Source organism: Papio anubis, chromosome 16 (assembly GCF_008728515.1).
Source record: "Papio anubis isolate 15944 chromosome 16, Panubis1.0, whole genome shotgun sequence".
Taxonomy (NCBI): Eukaryota; Metazoa; Chordata; class Mammalia; order Primates; family Cercopithecidae; genus Papio; species Papio anubis.
Genome location: NC_044991.1, coordinates 60,277,279 through 60,298,698, shown reverse-complemented (window position 1 = coordinate 60,298,698; position 21,420 = coordinate 60,277,279). Strand labels below are relative to the sequence as shown.

At 46.9% G+C, this 21,420-nt stretch overlaps 1 protein-coding gene and 1 long non-coding RNA gene across 2 annotated transcripts; one reads left to right on the top strand and one right to left on the bottom strand.

Moving 5' to 3' along the window:
- Positions 1 to 114: 114 nt before the first annotated feature.
- Positions 115 to 17,293, top strand: LOC110740515. The gene is made up of 2 exons (XR_002515154.2): positions 115 to 390; positions 15,519 to 17,293. It is a non-coding gene; the product is annotated as an uncharacterized LOC110740515 (long non-coding RNA).
- LOC101004235 (putative BPIFA4P protein) lies at positions 12,641 to 21,236 on the bottom strand. Its single transcript, XM_021921128.2, has 5 exons — positions 19,970 to 21,236; positions 18,819 to 18,966; positions 16,652 to 16,756; positions 15,598 to 15,747; positions 12,641 to 13,101 (listed from the first exon to the last, which is right to left on the bottom strand). Exons 1-5 carry the CDS (start codon positions 20,067 to 20,069, stop codon positions 12,969 to 12,971), a joined length of 636 nt encoding a protein of 211 aa, XP_021776820.1. The 5' UTR covers positions 20,070 to 21,236; the 3' UTR covers positions 12,641 to 12,968.
- Between the last annotated feature and the right edge of the window lie 184 nt (positions 21,237 to 21,420).

Here is a 21,420-nt window from a genome sequence, read left to right as displayed (position 1 = left end):
AGAGGAAGGCCTTGTTGCTTGGAGACACTCACCAGAGCCTATTGTTGGGTCATCCAACAGGAGTCCTCTCCCAGACCCTGGCACAGGCTGGATGTTGGTGACTCTTTAGTGAACCAATGAATGAACACATTTGAGTGAGGATGGCTAACCCCAAGCTCTCCATTTGGGCTAGGACTTTCTTAAGGGCAAGACCAACCACTTCAATCTCTACCATGACACTTGCTTGTCAGAAACTGAGTGCTAATGAATGTTTGTTGAGTGACCAAACGACTGAATTGATAAATGGAGATGGCTGATCTCTGAATCTCCTCCAAATTATGAGTTTCTTGAGGGCAGGGTATGAGTCTAATTAATCCTTATGTCTACAGTGCCTCCTATGTTTGCCACATGGTAAGTACTGGTGAATGTTTGTTAATGCTACAAATGAATGAATGACTGGATGGATAGATCTTATCTTTCTGGATAAGATTTACAGAGTCTTGAAGCCAAAGCAGCAGGTTGACCTTGGAGCCCTGGGATTGGGATTCAGAGAGAATTCAGTTTAAGTCCCCTGTCCTTACTCTCAGGAAGTGGTGCCAAGTCCATCTAGTTGCTCCAGTCCCAGCCCGTGGAGTTGCCCTTTCCTCCCCTTTTCCCATCTCCCACAACCCATCTGTCAGGAGATTCTGCTGACACTTCCAGAACATGACCACGTCTCACAACTACTCCTCAGCCACCATCAGCTTGGTCTGAATTATTGCCAGTGGGTCCTGGCTGGTTTCCCAGCATTTAACTGTGCCCGCCTACAATCTCTTCCACACAGCAGCCTGGACAGTCATTTTAAGATGTAAGATAGGCCGGGTGCAGTGGCTCATGCCTATAATCCTAGCATTTTGGGAGGCCGAAGCGGGTATATCAGGAGGTCAGGAGTTCGAGACCAGCCTGGTCAACATGGTGAAACCCCGTCTCTACTAAAAATACAAAAATTAGCCGGGTGTGGTGGTACATGTCTGTAGTCCCAGCTACTTGGGAGGCTGAGACAGGAGAATTGCTTGAATCTGGGAGGCGGAGGTTGCAGTGAGCTGAGATCACACCACACTGCACTCTAGCCTGGCAACAGAGCAAGACTCCATCCAAAAAAAAAAAAAAGATGTAAGGTAGACCATGCCACTCCTCTGCTCAAAACCCTCCAGCATTTCCTACTGCACACAGAGCAAAAGCCACTTTCCACACAACACCTCCCAGGCCCAGGAGGGTCCCTGCATCCTCTTGGACCGCACTGCCTGCAGCTCTCTCTTGCCCACTATACTGCAGCAGCACAGGTCTCGGGGGTCTGGGCCCCACGGTGCCATTGCTGTGAGCTCTGAGACAAAGGCATTTGTCACTGTCCCTGTGCTGTTTCCCCATACTGCGGGGGACGTAGAGGGCCCCATGTGGAGGAGGGATGGGAACGTCCTTTGCAAATTTCACAGAAGCCTTGGGGCTGTTCTTGGGCAATTTACTGTGGTGTTGTAAGAGACCGCACTGAGAAAGCCGTGGCTCAGGGTGTTGGCTTTCCCTATTTGAGGTCCTTTCGTGGAGTTCATGCTTCCCTTGGGATGTTTGTAGAATATCACTTACTTCAAAATGTGTTTTTCTAGCCTTCCTGGTCTTATGTAAGTGGTTGGAATTTGTTTGTTTGTTTGTTTGTTTTTTTGTCAAGAAAACAGAAGAGTGGGCACTGTCGGGAGGAACAAATCTGTTGTGCTTGGCTCTTTGGACATCTTAAAATGGGGTGGGGGCTGTTGATCCCTCCTCATCACAGGCTGTGGTTCTCAGGGCCACAGAGCCTAATGAAAGGACAGCGTGGAGGGTATAGATTTTCAGAGCTTGATGCATGACGAGAGAGCAGATTTGGAGGGATGAGAGGGCCCTGCTCAGGGGCTGGGGACTGGATTTGAAGCCAACTCAGTGCAGGATCACATGCAGTCCAGAACATGTGCTTTGGGGTCACGCAGACCAGGGTTCAACTCCTGACTCTGTCTCTTGGCAAACTCAGCTCCCAGGTCTGTAAAAGGATCACAGGGCAGACCTCAGAGCTATAGTGAGGATTAAAGCGAATCATGTTTGGGCCAGTGCTCCAAAACCATGTTATTATGATGATCCTCCTCCTTGTCCTTACTCCTCTGAGCCTTCCTCACCTGTAAACCAGGGAAGCTGATGGAGTCAGTGACATGGAGCATGAGAGTCCTGAGATGGTTCCTGGGACACGTGTGCAACGAATGCGGGAGTCACCTGTATCAAGTACTTTCACGAATGAAATGCAACTGCAGAAGGCAGGCAGGAATGACAGAGAGGCTGAGACAGCAGTGAGGATGTGATGGTCCTGGAGTGAGCTTGAGCGTGGTTGTTCAGATGGTGGGCTTTGCTGTCATTCATTCAATGAATAAAACCACTAAAATCATTGAGCACTGAGTGCCAGGAGTCGTGGGCTCTGGGGATCCCACAGAGACTGGTCAGGCAGGGTCCTTGTCCTCATGGAGCTCACATACCAGTGGGGAGACACAGTCTTCAATTATCCCTGCAACTGAGCATAGGATTATGAAGTATGGCCCAGCGGTGAAGGAGGTGGGAGGTACTGTGGGAGGGCACAGTGAGGGGATATCTGGTCAATGGGGGAAAAGGGATGTCAGAGAAAAGACCTCCCTGAGGAGGTGGAGTTTCAGCTGACATTCAAGGGAAAAAGCCCTAGTTGGCTGGGCACCCCACGCTGGTGCTTTCAGGGAGGACGGTGGTGGAGTGAGGACTGCTCCTTAATGAGCAACTACCTGGAGGTTGGCGGGGCTGGTGTTTCTCCGTTGGGACCCGTTCCCCGTGCTAAGCCTGCTCTGTGGTCTATCTTATGCTGTCCTCACGCTACAAAGGTGAGGAGACAGGGACCCAGAGAAACCCAGCAGCTGCCTAAGCTCCCAGCCAGGAAGAGGTTGAGCTGGCATCCCAGCGGGCTCTCTTGCCTTCCCTAGCACTGCCTCAGATACTGTTTTCCTTAGGCCCTGGAGCTGTGGAACACCACTGAGCCTCACACATTAGCAGCCTCTTTCAGTATTCCAAATAGCTTTCCTTAAAACAAGCTTCTTTACCTTCTTGGGGGACATTTTGAAAATGCACTGGAAGTTTTGGTTTGTCTTTTAGGAAAAAAAAATGCACCAAGCTAAAAAATGTTGCACACAGTACCAGGATTGCCATGGACCTCTTAAGGCATGCCCATGGGTTCAATGGTAAAACACTTGCTCTCCTGGGAAACTGGCTTTCAAGGAGTGTGACTTTGAAAAAAATTCGTTTATCCATCCACCCAACCATTATTATTATTATTTTTTTTTTTGAGAGGGAGTCTCGCACTGTCGCCCAGGCTGGAGTGCAGTGGCCGGATCTCAGCTCACTGCAAGCTCCGCCTCCCAGGTTTACGCCATTCTCCTGCCTCAGCCTCCCTATAGCTGGGACTACAGGCGCCCGCCACCTCGCCCGGCTATTTTTTTTTGTATTTTTTAGTAGAGACGGGGTTTCACTGTGTTAGCCAGGATGGTCTCGATCTCCTGACCTCGTGATCCGCCCGTCTCGGCCTCCCAAAGTGCTGGGATTACAGGCTTGAGTCACTGCGCCCGGCCCCACCCAACCATTATTTACTGTGGGCCAACTATGTGCCTGGCACTGTGCTTGACTCTAGGGAATAACAGTCACCCTGTTCACCAGCAGCTTATCATCTGGCGAGGGAATCAGAACAAGGTGAAATAAACAAGAAACCAAATAACCATAAATTGTATTAAGGGGAAAAGCTTAGTGTGAGATTGGAAATAGCAAGCAGGCCACATTAGACTGGGGCTAGGGAAGGTCTCAGGTGACATTCGAGCAGAGCCCAGGAGGAGAGGAGGTGATGGAGCCAGCCTTGAGTATCAAAATGTGGAAGGGGAGCCAGGCAGAGGGAACCACGATGGCAAAGGCCCTCAGGTGGGAAAGGGCTCAGCAGGTTGGAGGAAGAAATGAAGACAGTAGTGGCTGGATCTACGGGGTGAGAAGTCTGTACCCATGTGCCCAGGGAGAGGGCCTGTCTCACATCCCTGGCTGCAGGAAGAAGCTGTCCAGTGGGACAAGGAGGCAGGAACCTCCCCTGGCAGAACTCTGGGCCAAGCAGGCTTATGCACACCTGTGATCTCCAATGGCCAATTGGGGTGTCCACTTCCTCTCCTTGGGGCCCTAAGGAAATTCCAGGTCCCTAGCAAAAGGCAGAGGTCCCCAAACTCCAGGGAACAGCAGAGAAGGCAGAAGCATTAAATGCAGATTCCTGAATCTGATTTAGAAGGGGCTGGCGGAGGTGCTGGGAGCTGCCTTTGGAATGAACACCCTAGAGAGATGATGCAGGGGGTTCAGTCCATACTTTGAGAATTACTCTTCTAAGGAATGGAATTCATTGTTCATCTAGTCATTCGTTTGTTCCATTATTTATATATATAATATATATGTGTGTGTTTGTATATATATGTACATATATGTATGTGTGTATATACGTATATACACGTATATACACGTATAACTTTAATCCAAAGACGAATTTCCTTAAAGTGGCAGGGGACAGAGTGGGGACCATTTCTGAATGGCCTATTGGGTTTGACAAAGGAAGAGTTGACCGATTCTGGGTTCTGAGGGTGGCCTGGAGAAGGCAAAGGGAAAACGGAAAAACTGGAATTTCCAGGGGAGCATCACCAAATTTTGGAGGGAGAGATGGGACTTGTAAGAATGCAGATTCTTAGGTCACTTCTGATGCATTGAGTCAGACTCTCTGGAGGGGGAGCCTTGGAATAAGCTTCTGGACAATTCTGAGGCACACGGGTGTGTGAAGATCACTTAGCTGAAATAATAACAGTGACTAGCTAACAGTTATTGAGTGCTGACTGAGCTCCAGGGACAAGCTAAGTGCTTTACTTGTAATGACTTACTGAATTCTCAACACAACCCTTTGCAGTAGGTACTGTTATTATTGGCCTCCTTTTGCAGAGGCACAGAAATGTTAAGTAAAATCCCCAAATCTACCCAGCTGGGGAGGGGTGGGGCTCGGATGGGAACCAGGTAGCCAGGCCTGCAGGAGGGAGCTCCGAGGAGCTGCTGCTCATTCCCCAACTGCTCCATCCCACACCCCATTCTGCTGCTCAACATGATCCTCAGCCCTGCTTTCCCCAGCCACAGGCATTGCAAGGAGAGGCAGGAAGAATAACAAGGGCAGACCTATGTTGAACCCTGACTCTGGAGTCACTTGTCAAAGGACACACAGCTGGTAAATGTGGAGCTAGGATTTGATCTTGGGCCGTCTGGCTCTAATCGGCTCTACCTTGTTTCTGGATAAATTCACTTACAGCCCTTGACCTCCCCCCCGCCCCCGGGGTCTGCAAGCCTGTTCTGTCCAGCTGCATTTCCTCTTATATACTACAGAGGCTACTAAGATTCGTGGGACACATATGGCCAATACCAACATTTTCAGTGTGTTGATCCACCAGATGGACTGAAGACTGCAGGTCTCACCATAACCACGAACACTCTGGACCACAAGGGGGCAGGAACCAACCTGTCAAGCCCCGAGGCTTACCTAGCAGGAGTGTTCTCAGGAGGAAAGAAGGAAGGCAGGTCATTAAGGATAACCAGCCAGGCAGAGCCTCACCTGCCCTTAAATGTCAGCCAATAAGAAGAGGAAACGGGCATGGGTCCTTCTTTTAAAAATGCACATTCAACCTGTTTGATCATTAATTTTATTCTTCAAGCAACTTGGCTTCTCTTCTGCTTCCTGCTGCCTTTCTCAAAGGGACCAAACTTGCTTTCTGTCTTCTTCCATTTTCCGCTTTTGGATCCCAATTCCCCTTTTATTAATTTTCTCCAACATGTGTCACCCAATATTTGCTCATTTTGCTTTAGCTGATCCTAAATTCTCATGGTTGCTAGAGATAGCTGCAACACTAAATTTCTTCACTTGGATCCTCTGGGAATTGGGGACCTGTCTTTGGAAGAGGGATTGTGTGACTCTGGGGGTGACATTCTCCATGCTGTTGTGCAGTGTGTGGCAGCTCCCAGGAGGGAGCGTTTATCAGGGAGTTGGCAGGTTTCACTGAGCCCCTCCATGTGCCAAGCAGTCAACAGGACAGATAAAAATCCAGTCCAGTGTTCAGCTCTGAGGTTGCAACAAGCTGAGGAGGCAGCACAAGAAAGCCAGTGTGACCAGAGCAAGTGAGACAAGGGGAAAGTGATGGGGACGGGGTCAGGAACATGCATATGGACACAAACAGTGTGCCCACAGGCCCAGTGAGTACCCAGACTTTCATTCTAAGGCAGATGTGGTTTGAGTTCTGACTCTCTCATTCTTAGAGGTGCAGCTTGCACACATCACTGCACCTCTTCGAGCCTCAGTTTTCTCACCTATTCAAGAGAAAATAACAGTTACTTCCTAGATTTATCATGAGAATTAAATTAGAATAATGCTTTGGAGAAGGAAGCCAGATTGTGTAAAAAAAAAAAAAATTTGGCCGGTTGCAGTGGCTCACGTCTGTAATCCCAGCACTTTAAGAGGCTGAGGCAGATGGATCACTGAGTCCAGGAGTTAAAGACCAACCTGGCCAACATGGTGAAACCCCATCTCTACTAAAAATGTGAATATTTACTGGGCATGGTGGCACACACCTGTAGTCTGAGCTACTCAGGAGGCTGAGTCAGGAGAATTTCTTGAACCCAGGAGGCGGAGGTTGCAGTGAGCCGAGATCACACCACTGCACTCCAGCCTGGAAGACAGAACAAAACTCCATCTTAAAAAGAAATAAACGGCCGGGCGCGGTGGCTCAAGCCTGTAATCCCAGCACTTTGGGAGGCCGAGATGGGCGGATCACGAGGTTGGGAGATCGAGACCATCCTGGCTAACACGGTGAAACCCCGTCTCTACTAAAACTACAAAAAAAAAAATTAGCCGGGCGAGGTGGCGGGCGCCTGTAGTCCCAGCTACTCGGGAGGCTGAGACAGGAGAATGGCGGAACCCGGGAGGCGGAGCTTGCAGTGAGCTGAGATCCCGCCACTGCACTCCAGCCCGGCGACAGAGCCGCAGACTCTGTCTCAAAAAAAAAAAAAAAAAAAAAAAAAAAAAAAAAAAAAAAAAAAAAAAAAGAAATAAGCAGGGGATGAAAGTGAGGAAGGAGAGGCAGTGAATAGCAGCTTATGTTTTGGGAAGTTTGGTGATACAGGGAAGAGAAATGGAGTTACCAGGGCCAGGATAAAGTTTCTCTCATAAATCACAACTTTGTAGGCTGTTCCTGCTTGAGGGTGCTGGGAAGATGAGACCAACATTCCCACTGCGCAGTGAGGAGACTGTGCCCAAGAGGATGGAGCCACCCAAGCTCACAAAATCAGTTCAGAAAACATCCCAGACAAGACAGGAAACCTTTTAAAATTTTTAATTAGCTTTAGGGAAACATCATACTAGAGTGTTCAGATGTTTATGAGATAATGGATAAATCAACCCACGTATCCTCCCCTGCTTTCCAGACTTTAGTTATCATGGCCAGACCTACCACCGTCTCTGGCTATGTTGCCCCCATCTACATGGCGCTGTGGAAGGTGGACAATTTGCAGTTCAGAGCTGCTAAAAATTTATTGTGGGAAGATTACAGGGAATCAGCACAGAGGTTCTGGTGAGGATTTACAGGGAAATAACCTCCATACCCGGAGAAGCAGGGGATCTTCGGGTCCAGGGTGGGTCATGCAGTTCCAGGCATCAGCTGAATAATCAACACGATCTACGCAGGTGGTGTCCTGGAGTGTGGAGAACATTCCAGGGAGAAAACTAGGATGCAGAAGCTGATTCTGTGTGAAATAATCCAGGTATTAGTAAATGTCACACCCTTTCTTCCGGTCAGAACCGACAGCCTTTCCCACTTCCTGCCCTCTCCCTCCGCGCTGGTATGACTGCTGTCCGTGGTGCTGAAGTCTATTCCTGTAGGGACACCCATCCACTGCCTCTCTCTGGATAACGTTTTCTCATTGTTTCCCTGGACTTCCTTTCATCAATCAAGGTGGCTCTTCCTCGTCACCTTGGCCTACTTCACAACACAATAATACAAAATATCACCAGGTGCCCTAGTTAATCAAAAGACATATTTCTTACTTTTAATATTGGCAACTCAGTCACATGTATAAACACTTTATAAGCTAAACCAAATATGTCTGTGAGCTGAATATAATATGGGGGGGTCACAGATTTGGGACTTCTGTGCTAAGTGAGAGCCTAGATATATTGGCAGGAACACTTGAGATGCCCTAGACCTTTCAACGTTTTGCAACTGCCAGCCAATTAACTTAGAGAGAGCTGCACTGTCCAATAGGGTAGCCACTAGTCACGCATGGATATCAGCATTTGAAATGCAGCTAGTCCACACTGAAATATGCTGTAGGTACAAAATACGCATCAGACCAAAGACTTACTGCAAAAATAATATGTAAAATATTTTATTACTTTTATATTGATTCCATGTTAAAATGATAATATTTTGGATATGGTGGGTAAATATAAACCAGTAAGGTTAATATAATCTGTTTCTTTTTCCTTTTAAAGATGGCTTTGCTAGAAAATTCAAAATTACGTGTGTGTCTCCTGTTATATTTCCATTGGATAACAATAGTTTAGAGTATGACATAACTAAGCTAATTAACTCAAGGACATAGATTCCATTATGGTGTTGGCCACTTAATTTTTTATGTCCCCGTCATGCACTGTACCTTATTACAGCTCGATTCATCACATGTGACCTTGTTCTCACAAAGCATGTGTACAGCGCAGCTTATTACATGCTTATCCTTACTCCTCAGAGGAGGATACCTCTATCCCCCATGATTCTTATGGGCAGTCACCCAGAGCTTCTCCCCATTGCCCAGAGCATCAGACCCTTTCCTGCTTCTGTGTACTTGCACATGCTGTATCCTCTGCTTATAATGTCTTTTTCCACCAAAAGAGTCTTTATCATTTTTCAATACCCAGTTTAAATCTTGCCTCTTCTGCAAAGACTCCTGGAAGTCTCCTGGTGAGGCTACTGAGTCTTGCCTGTCTACTTCCATAGAACCTCAACTGATCACCTCAGTGCACAAGAAATTGCCTATTTATTTGTTTTATCTCTTGCTAGGCTGGGGGATCTTGAGATCAGGGGCCATGTGTGATTCATTTTTGTAATCCTGGAACTTAGGATAAAACAGGGAATAAGATGAAGTCCCTGACTTCATGAGGTGTACATTCTTATGGGAGGGGGAGAGAAAAGATACAGATAATATAGTAGGAAGTAAGACAATAATGACTGTTATGAGGAAAAATAAAACAGGGAAGAGAGTGGTGGATGTGCCGTTTTGAGAGACTTGAGATGGTGACACCTGAGCAGAGTGTATTCAGCACAGAATTGTTGCAAATACATACATGATAAATGAATGAATAATGTCATCTCCTTTTATAGAAACTCCCTTCCTTTTATCTGCCAGATATCACTCTTTTTTTTTTTTTGAGACGGAGTCTCGCTCTGTCGCCCAGGCTGGAGTGCAGTGGCCGGATCTCTGCTCACTGCAAGCTCCGCCTCCCGGGTTCACGCCATTCTCCTACCTCAGCCTCCAGAGTAGCTGGGACTATAGGCGCCCGCCACCGCACCCGGCTAGTTTTTTTTTTTTTGTATTTTTTAGTAGAGACGGGGTTTCACCGTGTTAGCCAGGATGGTCTCGATCTCCTGACCTCGTGATCCGCCCACCTCGGCCTCCCAAAGTGCTGGGATTACAGGCTTGAGCCACCGCGCCCGGCCCAGATATCACTCTTGTAAAGATGTCTCCTAAAACTGAGCTCCCTGCACACTCCAGCCCACGTCAACCTCCTTTCTTTACTTCAAAAAGGCAAGTTCCTTCATTCCTGCTTCAGGGACTTTGCACGTGTTCATCCTCTTGCTTGTGATACTTTTCTCCTGGGTCTTGGTACAACTCCTACTGCCTGATCATTCAGGGCTCAGCCGAAGTATCTGTTCCCCAAAGAGCCTCTGTCTGACTACATTAATTTGATGCCTCTCTCTGTCCCCACCTTAGTTACTTTTGTCCACATCCTCCTGCTTTGTTTTCTTCTGAATACCCACCATCCTCTGGAATTTAGTTGACTATATATTTATTTCTTTGTTCGCTGTTAGTATTCCCAACTAGAATACAAGCTCCAGGAAATCAGATTCCTTGTCCATCTCCTTCACTGCTGTATTCCTAACATGTAGAATAGTGTCTAGCATATAGTAGAGGCTTAACTACAATTTAATAAATGAATGAGTAACACACTTATAATGACCCTAAAGGCCAAAGGTCATCACTAAGGAATGGAAACATGCTCTGGTTTCTCACCGGATTGGTACACACATAGCTCCTTCACTTTGGGGACATTTAGATGGTGACTTGGTACTTTTCCTGCAGCAGGACCAGATCTAGAATGCAAAACAGATACCTCAGACAGTGGGGGTGGGGGAGGATCAGAGAGAACAGGGAGGTTTCCCCCTTGGAGCAGCACTGGGAGCAGAATGGGGAGGGGGAATGAGCCCAAGCTGTGGAGACGGAAGTCTGAGGCTGGAAGCTCTGATTTGCTGCTGGCTGTCTTGAATGATTTCGTGGACCGTTCTGGATACTGCATGGATACTGCATGGATAACCATGCAGTATAGTGACTACCAGTGTGGGCTCTGTAGCTGGAGGATGTGGGTTCACTCTGGCTCTGACACTTTCTTCCATGGAAATATGGGCAAACATTTTGATCTTCCTTTGTTTCTGTTTCCTTATCTTTAAAATGCAGATAGTGATAATACCTAGTTCATGGAGTTGTGTGGACTGATCAAGTTAACATATGTAAAGTCCACAAAGAGTCTGGCACATAGTAAAGCACCTAATATGCATTTAGATTTAATTGTTACTATTTTTTGCTAAGCAATCTTGGATAAATTGCTTAAAGTTCTTGGATCTTGGTTTCCTTATCTATAGATTAGGAACAACCACTTCCTTCCAAGCTAATCACTTAAGAGCTCCTACATTGGAATGAGACAGTGGAGAAAGGTGCCATTACTGCAGCTGGAGTCTCATTTCATCTGGTCATCTCTCTGAAGCGATGGCCCAATAGCAAAGTGAAGGTGTTGGTTGAGCTGTCCCACTCATTTGCATGGGCCTGGGATCACAAGCTTTGGGAATTTTTAGGTTCATCCAGATTAGTTGCCTCAAGCTTCCTACCTCATAAGTAGTGAGTTCTGGCCAGGCGCGGTGGCTCACACCTGTAATCCCAGCACTTTGGGAGGCCAAGGTGGGTGGGTCACTTGAGGTCAGGTGTTAAAGACCAGCCTGGCCAGTACAGTGAAACTCCGTCTCTACTAAAGATACAAAAATTAGCCAGGTGTGGTGATGCATGCCTGTAATCCCAGCTACTTGGGAGGCTGAGGCAGGAAAATTACTTGAACTCTGGAGGCAGAGGCTGCAGTGAGCTGAGATTGCACCACTGCACTCCAGCCTGGAGAACAGGGCAAAACTCCATTTCAAAAAGAAAGAAAGAAAAAAAAAAGTAGTGAGTTCCCAGTCAATGAAGGTATATAAGCAGAGGTCAGAAAATTGCTTGCTGGGAGAGCCACTCGAGAGAACGTTAGAAACTCCGGCATCTAGCACTTGGCAGGACTAGTGAATATTCAGTGAATGAAGGCATATACCTTTCAATTCAGCTTTTTTTTTTTTTTTTTTTTTTTTGGTGGGGGAGGTTTGGAGTCCTGATGGGGGCCTGAGCTGCTGAGATTCAGTCTTGCATTTTTTGCTTTGAATTCTAGCAGATCTGAAAACTTTGGATGCTTGAGGTAGAGACATCTGAAAGGAGGCAGTCTTTGTCTCGGCTGAAACCAGACCAATTTCCTGCCCCTCAATCAACATCATACAATTTGAGAGGAGAATAAAGGGAGAATTGGGCAGATTTTCTCCCCTGGAGAAGCCTTCATTCATATCTTAGCTGCTCTAGGCTGAGGACAAGAAGAGAATTGAAACAAGCATGTCCTTAGCTAAAGGTGCACATTCAATTGCTAGTGCAGGCACAGTGCTTCATGTTGGCACACTGGGCCCCCTCAGTAAATGTCAGCTGAGTTTATTAACGTTGTGATTATTAGGGACCATTCTACTTCAGCAGGAAAGAGATTTTTGGTCTAGAAGTGCCAGGGTGAGGTAAGGGGAAATGAGATACAAAGGGTGACAGAGGGGTCTGAGCTTTCTTCTGGAGTGTTCCTGTCCCTTCCCACCTCCAGCACTTACTAATCAATTCTTTAACCACATGCTGCTCCAGGTTGTAGAGCCATTTATTAATCACAGGACACACCTGAAAGACAAGGAAATAGGCAAAAGTCAGGAGGAGGGCTCCGTTAATAAAGCCTAAATTAGAGTGAGCAAGGCAAGTTCTCCTAAGCCAACCCATTCTGGGGACAACCAAGTAGATGGGTTTTGGGGACAGGCTACCCTAGGGTCACAAGCCAGCTCAGGCTGCCCTAGGGTCACAAGCCAGCTCAGCCACTTGGCAGCTGTATGACTTGAGTAAGTCATTGGCCCTGCCTGGGACCGTTTCTTAAATCTGGAAAATGAAGATGATATTGTTACCTGGAGTATGAGATTGTTTGGAGGATGAGATAAGAAAATTCGGATACTTAGCATAGTGTTTGAGTGCTTAGTGAATGTTAATTTTGTGATTACTTATCCCCATTTTATGGATAAGGAAACTGAGTTTTGGAGAGAATTATCAACTCACTTCTGGTCACACGGATGCTGATTTTGACCTGAAGAATTAAAGAATGTCTGTAAAACACTTCACCAGTGCCCGATTGCAGAATGGGAGCTTAATAGACGCCACTCCATCTCTCCCTAGCTCTCCTTCCTGGAAGATTTCCTCCCACTTCGTTAAGAAGATCCAATCCCTCGTTATCTGAGTCTCAGCTCAAAAACGGAAGTAATCTGGGTTTGCATACTTACCTTTTGTCCCAGATCGTGGGCTACTATGTTTTTCAGGTTTCTCTCTATGTTTGCCACAACAAATTTTGCTGCTGGGGCGAGTCTAAATCAAGAGGCAGAAAATACGCAGAACAGATTAACTTCTCTCGGATTCCTTTCTCCACATCACTTCTTTGCTCAATGACCGTGAACTTCTTCAAGTCTACTCTTTGTTTCCACGGCATTGAATCACCCAGCCATGTCCTACTGCTCCAGTCCACACTCTAGGGCTCCTCAAAATTAATCATCCAAGTTTAAGTCACCTTGCCCTTATCATTGTTACCCACCGTTATCTTCTCTGTGACTATTTTGCATCTCCCACTGGAGATGCCTTCTTCAAATTCTTGTTAGGCCCAGCCAACTGGTTTCCTTCAGAAAGCTCTTCCTGACCATCCTGGCTAATTCTGAGTTCTCTCTTTCCTTCTCACTTTCTCATTTCTCTGATTACCTGATGCTACAGCAGAACTTATCTCTTCTGCCGGAGGGCCAGTGCTTTCATGGAAGGAACAGTATAGCATCGTTCTTTAATTGGGAGACAGGAGAAAGAAGCAGGAAATAGCATAAAGGTGTCCTTGTGTTCTGTGTTCCTGACTCAGTCCCTAATCATTAACATGTGAAGATAAATCTGTCCTATTCTCAGGCAAAGGGTTTATGTCTTTATTTTTTAAAGAGTGTGCATAGAAATCAGCTATGATCTACTGCTTCCAACCTTAGGTCTCAGATTCCTCACAAAGGAGGGCCATGTTTTCTTTAGCATATCACGGGAGAGAGAGGTATTTGCAGAGTTTTCAGAAGGCGAGATGGGCTGTGAATCTGGCTTGGTTCTCATTTGTGTCTGAACATGTCAGGAGGACAGGACCAGGTGTGCAAGGGTGCAGAAAGCATTCCACACCCAGAGCTTTCCTGAAACAGCGAGCAACTGAGATGAATCAAAATAGAGAATTCGTGAAAGAAGAAAACAAGATAGAAAATGGACTGGTGATGACCACTGGATTCAGCTAAATGTGGATATCAGCCTTAATTTAAACAAACACACACACAAACAAACAAACTTTAAAAAGGGCTAGATGTGGTGGCTCATGCCTGTAATCCCAGCACTTTGAGAGGCCGAGGCAGGTAGATCACTTGGGTGCCGGAGTTTGAGACCAGCCTGGGAGACATGGTGAAACTCTGTCTCTACAAAAAACACAAAAATTAGCCAGGCATGTTGGCCTGCGCCTGTAATCTCAGCTACTCAGGAGGCCTAGATGGGAGGATCACCTGAGCTGGGGAGGTGGAGTTTGCAGTGAGCCAAGATTGTACCACCATTGCACTTAAGCCTGGGCAACTGAGTGAGACCCTATTTCAAAAAAATATTTAAAAAGAAGACTTTTGAAAAAGGATTATAAATTTAGAAGTAAACACTAAAACTCTACTTATTAAAAGAGCAAAATCTCTGAAGACAGTTTCTCTGAAGAGGAAATATCAGAGACTAAGAAATGATGAAATCTTTTTCTACTGGTAGTCAAAGTAATGAAAATAATAGCATTTGTGGGATTTTCCTCCTAGTGAAAAGAAGATCTTGTCTTAATGTAGCTCAGAATAATCATATTCAGCACTTTTCCCAGCACCAAGCAGGCTGAAATAAATAAGTAAGAATGAGAGCCATCTATAGCAGATGCTTGGGGAAGGTATGTATGTATAAAAGAATAAATGTTGTGAAAAAGAGAATAATTGGGATTTATTTTATATGGGACAAAACTGCCCAGTATCAGCTAGAGACATGCCACTTGGTTCAGTTCCATTGGTAAGGTATTTGGTGAGTGGTTTGGCAGTGCTGAAAACTTAGAAGTTGTAGAACTGTGTATACTTTTGGAATAATCTTAAAAATCTACAATAAGAAAATAATTCTATTTTTGGAACATTTTCCTATATCAAAATGTTCTGGGTTATTTATGATAGCAAAATGTTTATCTTTTAAATTAATTTAATGTTTTCAAGACAGGGTCTTGCTTGTTGCCCCAGCTGGAGTGCAGTGGCATGCTTATGACTCGCTGCCACCTCAACCTCCTGGGCTCAAGTGATCCTCCCACCTCAGCCTCCCTAGTAGCTGGGACTATAGGCGCCTGCCACCACAAGTGGCTAATTTTTATATTTTTTGTATAGACAGGGTTTTGCTGTGTTGCCCAGGCTGGTCTTGAACTCCTGGGCTCAAGCTCTCTACCTGCCTTGGCCTCCCAAAGTGCTGAGATTACAGGCATGAGCCACCTCACTAGGCCCAAAAAGTTTAGAAATAACCTATCAACAAATGGCCAAGCAATCCTTTTTTTTTTTTTTTTTTTTTTTTTTTTTGCTCAGTCCTATTTGGTAAGTCTCTTTTCATGTTGATAGAATTATTACTTTTGTCAAAAACAAAATTTTAAAGGCACAGAAAGTCCTATTTATTATACCCACATCACCATACACACAAAAGCCTAATTTTGTAGGGTATTGTTTTTCTAGTGACATCTTTCAGGTGAAACCTCACTGGGAACATCATCATAACCAGCTGGACACAGAGAAAGACAGATGGAGAACTCACTGGGCTCCAGTTTGGATCCAGATAGCCTCAGGCAAGAGTCTGCAGTTCCCAAAGGCAAGTTCATATCTGCCACCTACATTCTTCTCCAGACGAATCTGGACTTTTATATCTGACTGCATATTAGCTGTGAAGGGCTTCAAGGTCAGGAGCCTGTGGGAGGGAAGAGGTAAGGCAGATGGGAGAGAAACTCAGAGCTCACTACATCCCCATTTGTTTCTAGAACGAGGTTCCCCATGTTGCCACAGAATCTTCAAAACCACCCTGTTAAGGTCATTTTCTCATTTTTCAAAAGAGGCCATTCAGTCCTGGAGAATGGGAATGGCTTTCTCCAAGTCATGCATCCAGCCAGTGGCTAAGTCAGAGGGTTCTGCACTCAGGGAACCTAATACTTGCTACCTCTGGCTCTGGGGACAGTTAGGAAGGAAAATCTTGATTCTAAGTATGGCATCTTATCAAAACTAGAAAACTGCATCTGACCTTGGAAAGTCCTTTTCTAGAGGTCTCAGAATCCATCGCCTTGATGACCAGGCTTGAAATGGCAATGAATGAAGTAGACCGGCAGTTAGTTTCACAGGGAGAGGTAAAGGCTGCGGTGAACTGGAGAATGCCTGGCCTCTGCAGAGGCACCATGCAAACCAGACAAAATTTATCAGTGGGCCAGATGCATCTCCTGGGTTGATCTCTAGGCAATAGTGTCACAGAATTGGGGTCCAGAGGTGATTCGGTGTTCTTGTCTTCAGTTACATTCAATCAGAACTAAGCAGACTCATGAAGTCCAAATAAATGAAGGTGGGGGCTGTCTGGAAGAGGTAGGGGGAGGAAATCTGCTCAACCCTTCTGCTTTCTCCAGAGGGGCCCCAAGCTTGGAGCACTCAAGTATTCTGCAGGCTTCTCATTCTACACATGGGGTGACTCAGGCCCAGAGAGGGTGGATGTTTTGCTCTAACCACACAGTAAGTCTGTTGCTGAGTCCTTTGGTTAGCGCTCCTGCCCACAACCCCCGACTCCTGTGCAAAAGCCGATGGAACCTGCGAGACTCATAGCTGTGACTTACTGCACGATCAACTCAGATATGAATGGTACTCGTACAGTGGCCTCCTTTCTTTGAGGGGTACTCTCGATGGAGACTTGGAGGAGTTGAGGATTTTTCACCTGTATCCTGGGTGAAGAAACAGCACAACACAGGGAGGCTGTGGCTCCTGCTGCAGGTGGACCTCACTTTGTGCAATGGCAGGTCCCTTGCAGAGAAGAAGCTGAATATAGGCAAAGATGGTTACTCATTCATTAACCAGGTAGTTTATTGCAAAGCTACTATGTGTTATAAGCACTGGAAATATATCTCCGAGCAAAAAGAAGCTCTTATCTTAATGCATCTCAGAATAATAATGTTCAGCACTTTGCCCAGCACCAAGCAGGCTGGAATCAATGAGTGAATAAGACCGAAAGCCATATACAGCAGATGCTTGGAGCAGGTATGTATGTATAGGAGAATAAATCCAGTAAATAAATACATACAGAAAGTGATAGGCATGGTGAAAAAAAAAGGCCCTACAGGATCAGGACAATGGAAGGTAATATTGGGAAGAGTGGAATTTCAGACAGGGTAGTCAGGGAAGGTTTATCAAAGGAGTCGACGTTTGGGCAGAGTCACGAATGAAGTGAGAATGAGTCATGCAGACAGTCAAGAGAAGGAAAGGACAGGCTTAAGACAGAGCAAGGCTGGGTGCATGGCTCATGCCTGTAATCCCAGCACTTTGAGAGGCCAAGGCAGGAGATCAATTAAGTCTGAGAAGTCAAGGTTGCAGTGAGCCATGATTGTGCCACTGCACTCCAGCCTGGGTGACGGAGCAATACCTTGTCTCGAAAACAAAACAAAGGAAAACAAAAAATCAACCAACCAAACAAAAAATTAGCTGGGCATGGTGACATGTGTCTGTGGTCCCAGCTACTTGGGAGGCTGAGGCAGGAGGGTGGCTTGGGCCCAGGAGGTTGAGGCTGCAGTGAGCTGTGGTCACACCACTTACTGAACTCCAGCCTGGGAGACAGAGTGAGACCCTATCTCAAAACAATAATAATAGTAGAAATAATAAAGAAGGCAGAGCAAGTGCAAAAGCCCTGAGGCTGAAATGTGGCTTGTGTGTTTGAGGAACAGCAACGGGCTTTGTGTGGCTAGCAGGCAGAGAGTGAGGCGAGACTAGTAGAAGAGGTGAGCGAGGTAGCCAGGGCCAGATTGCGTGGAGCCTTGAGGGCCAGTGGTAAGAACTTTGGACTTGGTTCTGAGGGCGAAGATAAGACATTGGAGGGTTTGGACAAGGGAGTTACAGGGTTGGCTCCGCTTCTTAGGAAGATTTTTCTGGATACTGGCAGAACAGAATGGAGGAGATGAGGGCTGGTGGGTAGAAGCAGGAGAATCTGCGGCTGTAAGTTAAGCGGGGAGATAATGGTGGCTCAGACCACCAGAGGTGGGAAAAAAAAGTGGTGAGATGCCTGGCTGTGATTTGAAGGCAGAAGTGACAGGGAGGATTTGGCAACAGGCTGGAAGCAGGTACAAGGGAGACAGAGGAGCCAGGGAGGATATCACGATTTCTGGCCAGAGCAACTGGATGGATGGAATTGTCGTTAGGTAAGATGGGCTGGGCAGGGAGAGGCACAGGTTGGGGCAGGGATGAAGGTGGGAGTCAGCAGCTGAGTTTTGGACATGTTGAGTTTAAGAAGACAAGGGACCCAGGTCTTCTATACTCTGATGGCCAATCTAACCCTAAAGCCCAGCATCATCCAGTATTAGGATTATCACATTCTTGCTGTTGTTTATTACCTTGTGATTGGATGCTTACTGAGGAGAGGAAGATGTGCAAACATTTTACACATATTATTTCACTTAATGTTCACAACAGCCCCATGGGGGTAGATGCTATTATTCCCCATTGAACAGGGCAGATGTTGAGGCTCAGAGAAAGGGGGAGATTGGTGATGCTGTCACAGCTGGTGAGCAGCCATCCTTTTCCCAGACAAGGGGACTGAATCCCTGTGTCTTCAGCCCCTCCCCTAGCCTTCTGCAGTGGGAGTTTCTCCCACCCAGGGGATCTCAGGCCATCAGAGTTGGAAAGGCTCTTTGCAAGGGAAGGGCCTCTGTGAGGTCAGGAAATGTGGGGAGAGCTCTAACTATCCAACAAACCAGGACAGCCTGGACTGGGGGTGGTTGGTGATCAGGGACCACTCACCTAACAGTGTCGATCTCATTGGTGAGTGGAGGCCCCAAGATGTCCAGGAGGCCTGATACAACATCGAAGGCACTACTCAATGATTTCTGGAGGCCGATTGTCTGCAGGCTGGGAAGAAAGTCTGCCCTGAGGAGTCCTTGAGTCAAATCTGTAAAGAATGTCCCACCCCCAAACCCATGTAGACATTTAGATGCCAAAGATCCCCAGATACAATCTCGACCTCCGAGCATGTCCCCTATGTGGCTCCGATTTGTCGATCAGCTATTTCTGGCTTGCTGGGCTCTGGGCCAAGTTCCAGACATAGTCATCCAGCAAATATTCATAGGGGCCTACTATGCACCTGGGCCATGCATCCAGTCTGTTCACCACCCTGGGCACCACCCTGATGGAGCTGGCATTCTTACGGAGCTGAGGAGAGACAGATGAAAAAGTGGAGGATAAAGGGACAGGCAGGATTCAGGTGCAAACAAGTGCTGTGAAGAGGCTGGTTTCAAAGTATTTAGCAACAAGCTCAACAGGGGCACTGGCCATAGCTCTGGACCCAGGTCCTGGGGTCCCCAGGCTGTGCCAGGTGTTAACTGCATAGTTGTTTAGTTCATGGGGAAGCTGGAGTTCTGGGGGTGAAGCTGGGATGGTTGGGGCAATGGGGGGCACCTGGAGAGTCTGTAAGCAGGAAGTATTTCCCAAATAGTATACCCCAAAATTTCAATGTTTTAACCATGATGACCGTGCCGCTGAATATCAGTCCATCCTATGACGAAAAAATAAAAGGCAGGGTGAGGGATTCATTTATGCAGGAGGTCAAGGAAGGGCTTTTTGCAAATGTGGCATTTGAGCAGAGACCTGAAGGAAGGGAGGCAGCCATGTTGACAGGTAGGGGAAGAATGTTCCAGGCAGAGGGAACAGCAGGTACAAAGGCTGGGACAGGGACCAGTCCATGTAGAGATGGTTCCTTTGATGGTGGGTCTTGATAGATAAAGCACAGCAAGGAGACAGGAAAGAGGGGGCTCTTGGAAAAGGCGGATTAAACGATGTTGCAGTCAGGACAGCGAACAATTAATAGTGTTAATTGTGTCCCAGGCACTTTGCTAATGAGAACTTCACTGGCATTGGCTAAGGGTTCTGCATGACCCACGGCAGGACAGTCTCACCATTAAGGAGCTGGGAAGAAACTCCAGCCAGGACGTCCTGTGCAGAGGATGAGGCAAGCAGCCCACAGAGGAGAATGAAGAGGCCGGAGACATTCAGCATCCTGGGTTAGGTCCCTGTGGAGGATCAGGGAAAAGAGGTCATTTGCAAGGACACTTTCTGAGAGGGTCTTCCCAGAGCTTAGGTCTGAAGTGGCCACAGAACTCATGTGGACCCATTCACCTATGTCCATTTTACAGATGGGTTGACTGAGGCTCAGAGAGGGACCTGCTTTTCCTCAGAGTTTACAGCAAGAAACAGAGGGTCCAAGAGATGAAGTCACTTGCCCAAGGCCACACAACCTGTATTTATGCCCAAAAGCTGGACATATGGTTTTTCCCGCAGGGACACTGCCTTCCCCAGCAGGGCTGCTCATGGCTGCTGCAAGAGGCTGCATAACGTTAGAGTTATGACAATGGTCTCTGAAATCCCCCACCTGTTAGCAGCTGTGGGATTGTGGGATTTAGTGCAAGTTGCTTCACCACACGATGTTATGCAGGACACGCTATCCTCATTTTACAGTGAAATGGTGGTGGTGATATGCCCTGGCTTCAGACAGACATACCCAGGATGGAATCCCAGCTCTGCCACCTACTTGCTGGATACCTGAGGCTTTCCTCACCTGGAAAATGCAGAGGATACAAACGCATACCTTCCTCTTGCCCTTGTTGTAAGCACTTAGCACAGCACCTTGCGCATTGTAAGTGCTTCACAAATGGTCACCACTGTGCCGATGCATCATTATGATCATGATTTTCACTTGACATTTTCAAGGGCTTACCTCCCTGAGCTGGTGGGAGAGCGTAGGCTCCGCAGCACGGACAAGAAGGGCCCAGGCTGAGGGACTAGGGCTGGAGTATGTGGACACTACAGGCCCATCTACTGTGCCCGTTTGAACGGCACACTGCCTGGTCTGGGAGTGCCCCTTGGGACCTTGACACATGCTCCACCCCTCCCGGAAAGGAGGTGCATGCAGGTGTTCATGTGGCTTCCTGGGACTTCAACCAAATGCCAGTGCAAATGGCCCCACTGGGACCTGAGACTAACAGGTAGAGGCTGGTAGGGGCCGGTTCTCTCCTTAGACACTTGACAGATTCCAAGGAGACTCTCAGCCCAGTCCCTGGTCACTTTTCTCATGTAAATTCATAGCCCATTTGGTTTAGCATTTTATTTTATTTTATTTTATTTATTTATTTTGAGACAGAGTCTCACTCTATTGCCCAGGCTGGAGTGCAGTGTGGTATGATCTCTGCTCACTGCAACCTCCACCTCTTGGGATCAAGCAATTTTCTTCCTCAGCTTCCCAAGTAGCTGGGATCACAGGCACCCACCACCACGCCCAGCTCATTTTTTCGTATTTTTAGTAGAGATGGGGTTTCACCATGTTGGCCAGGCTGGTTTCGAACACCTGACC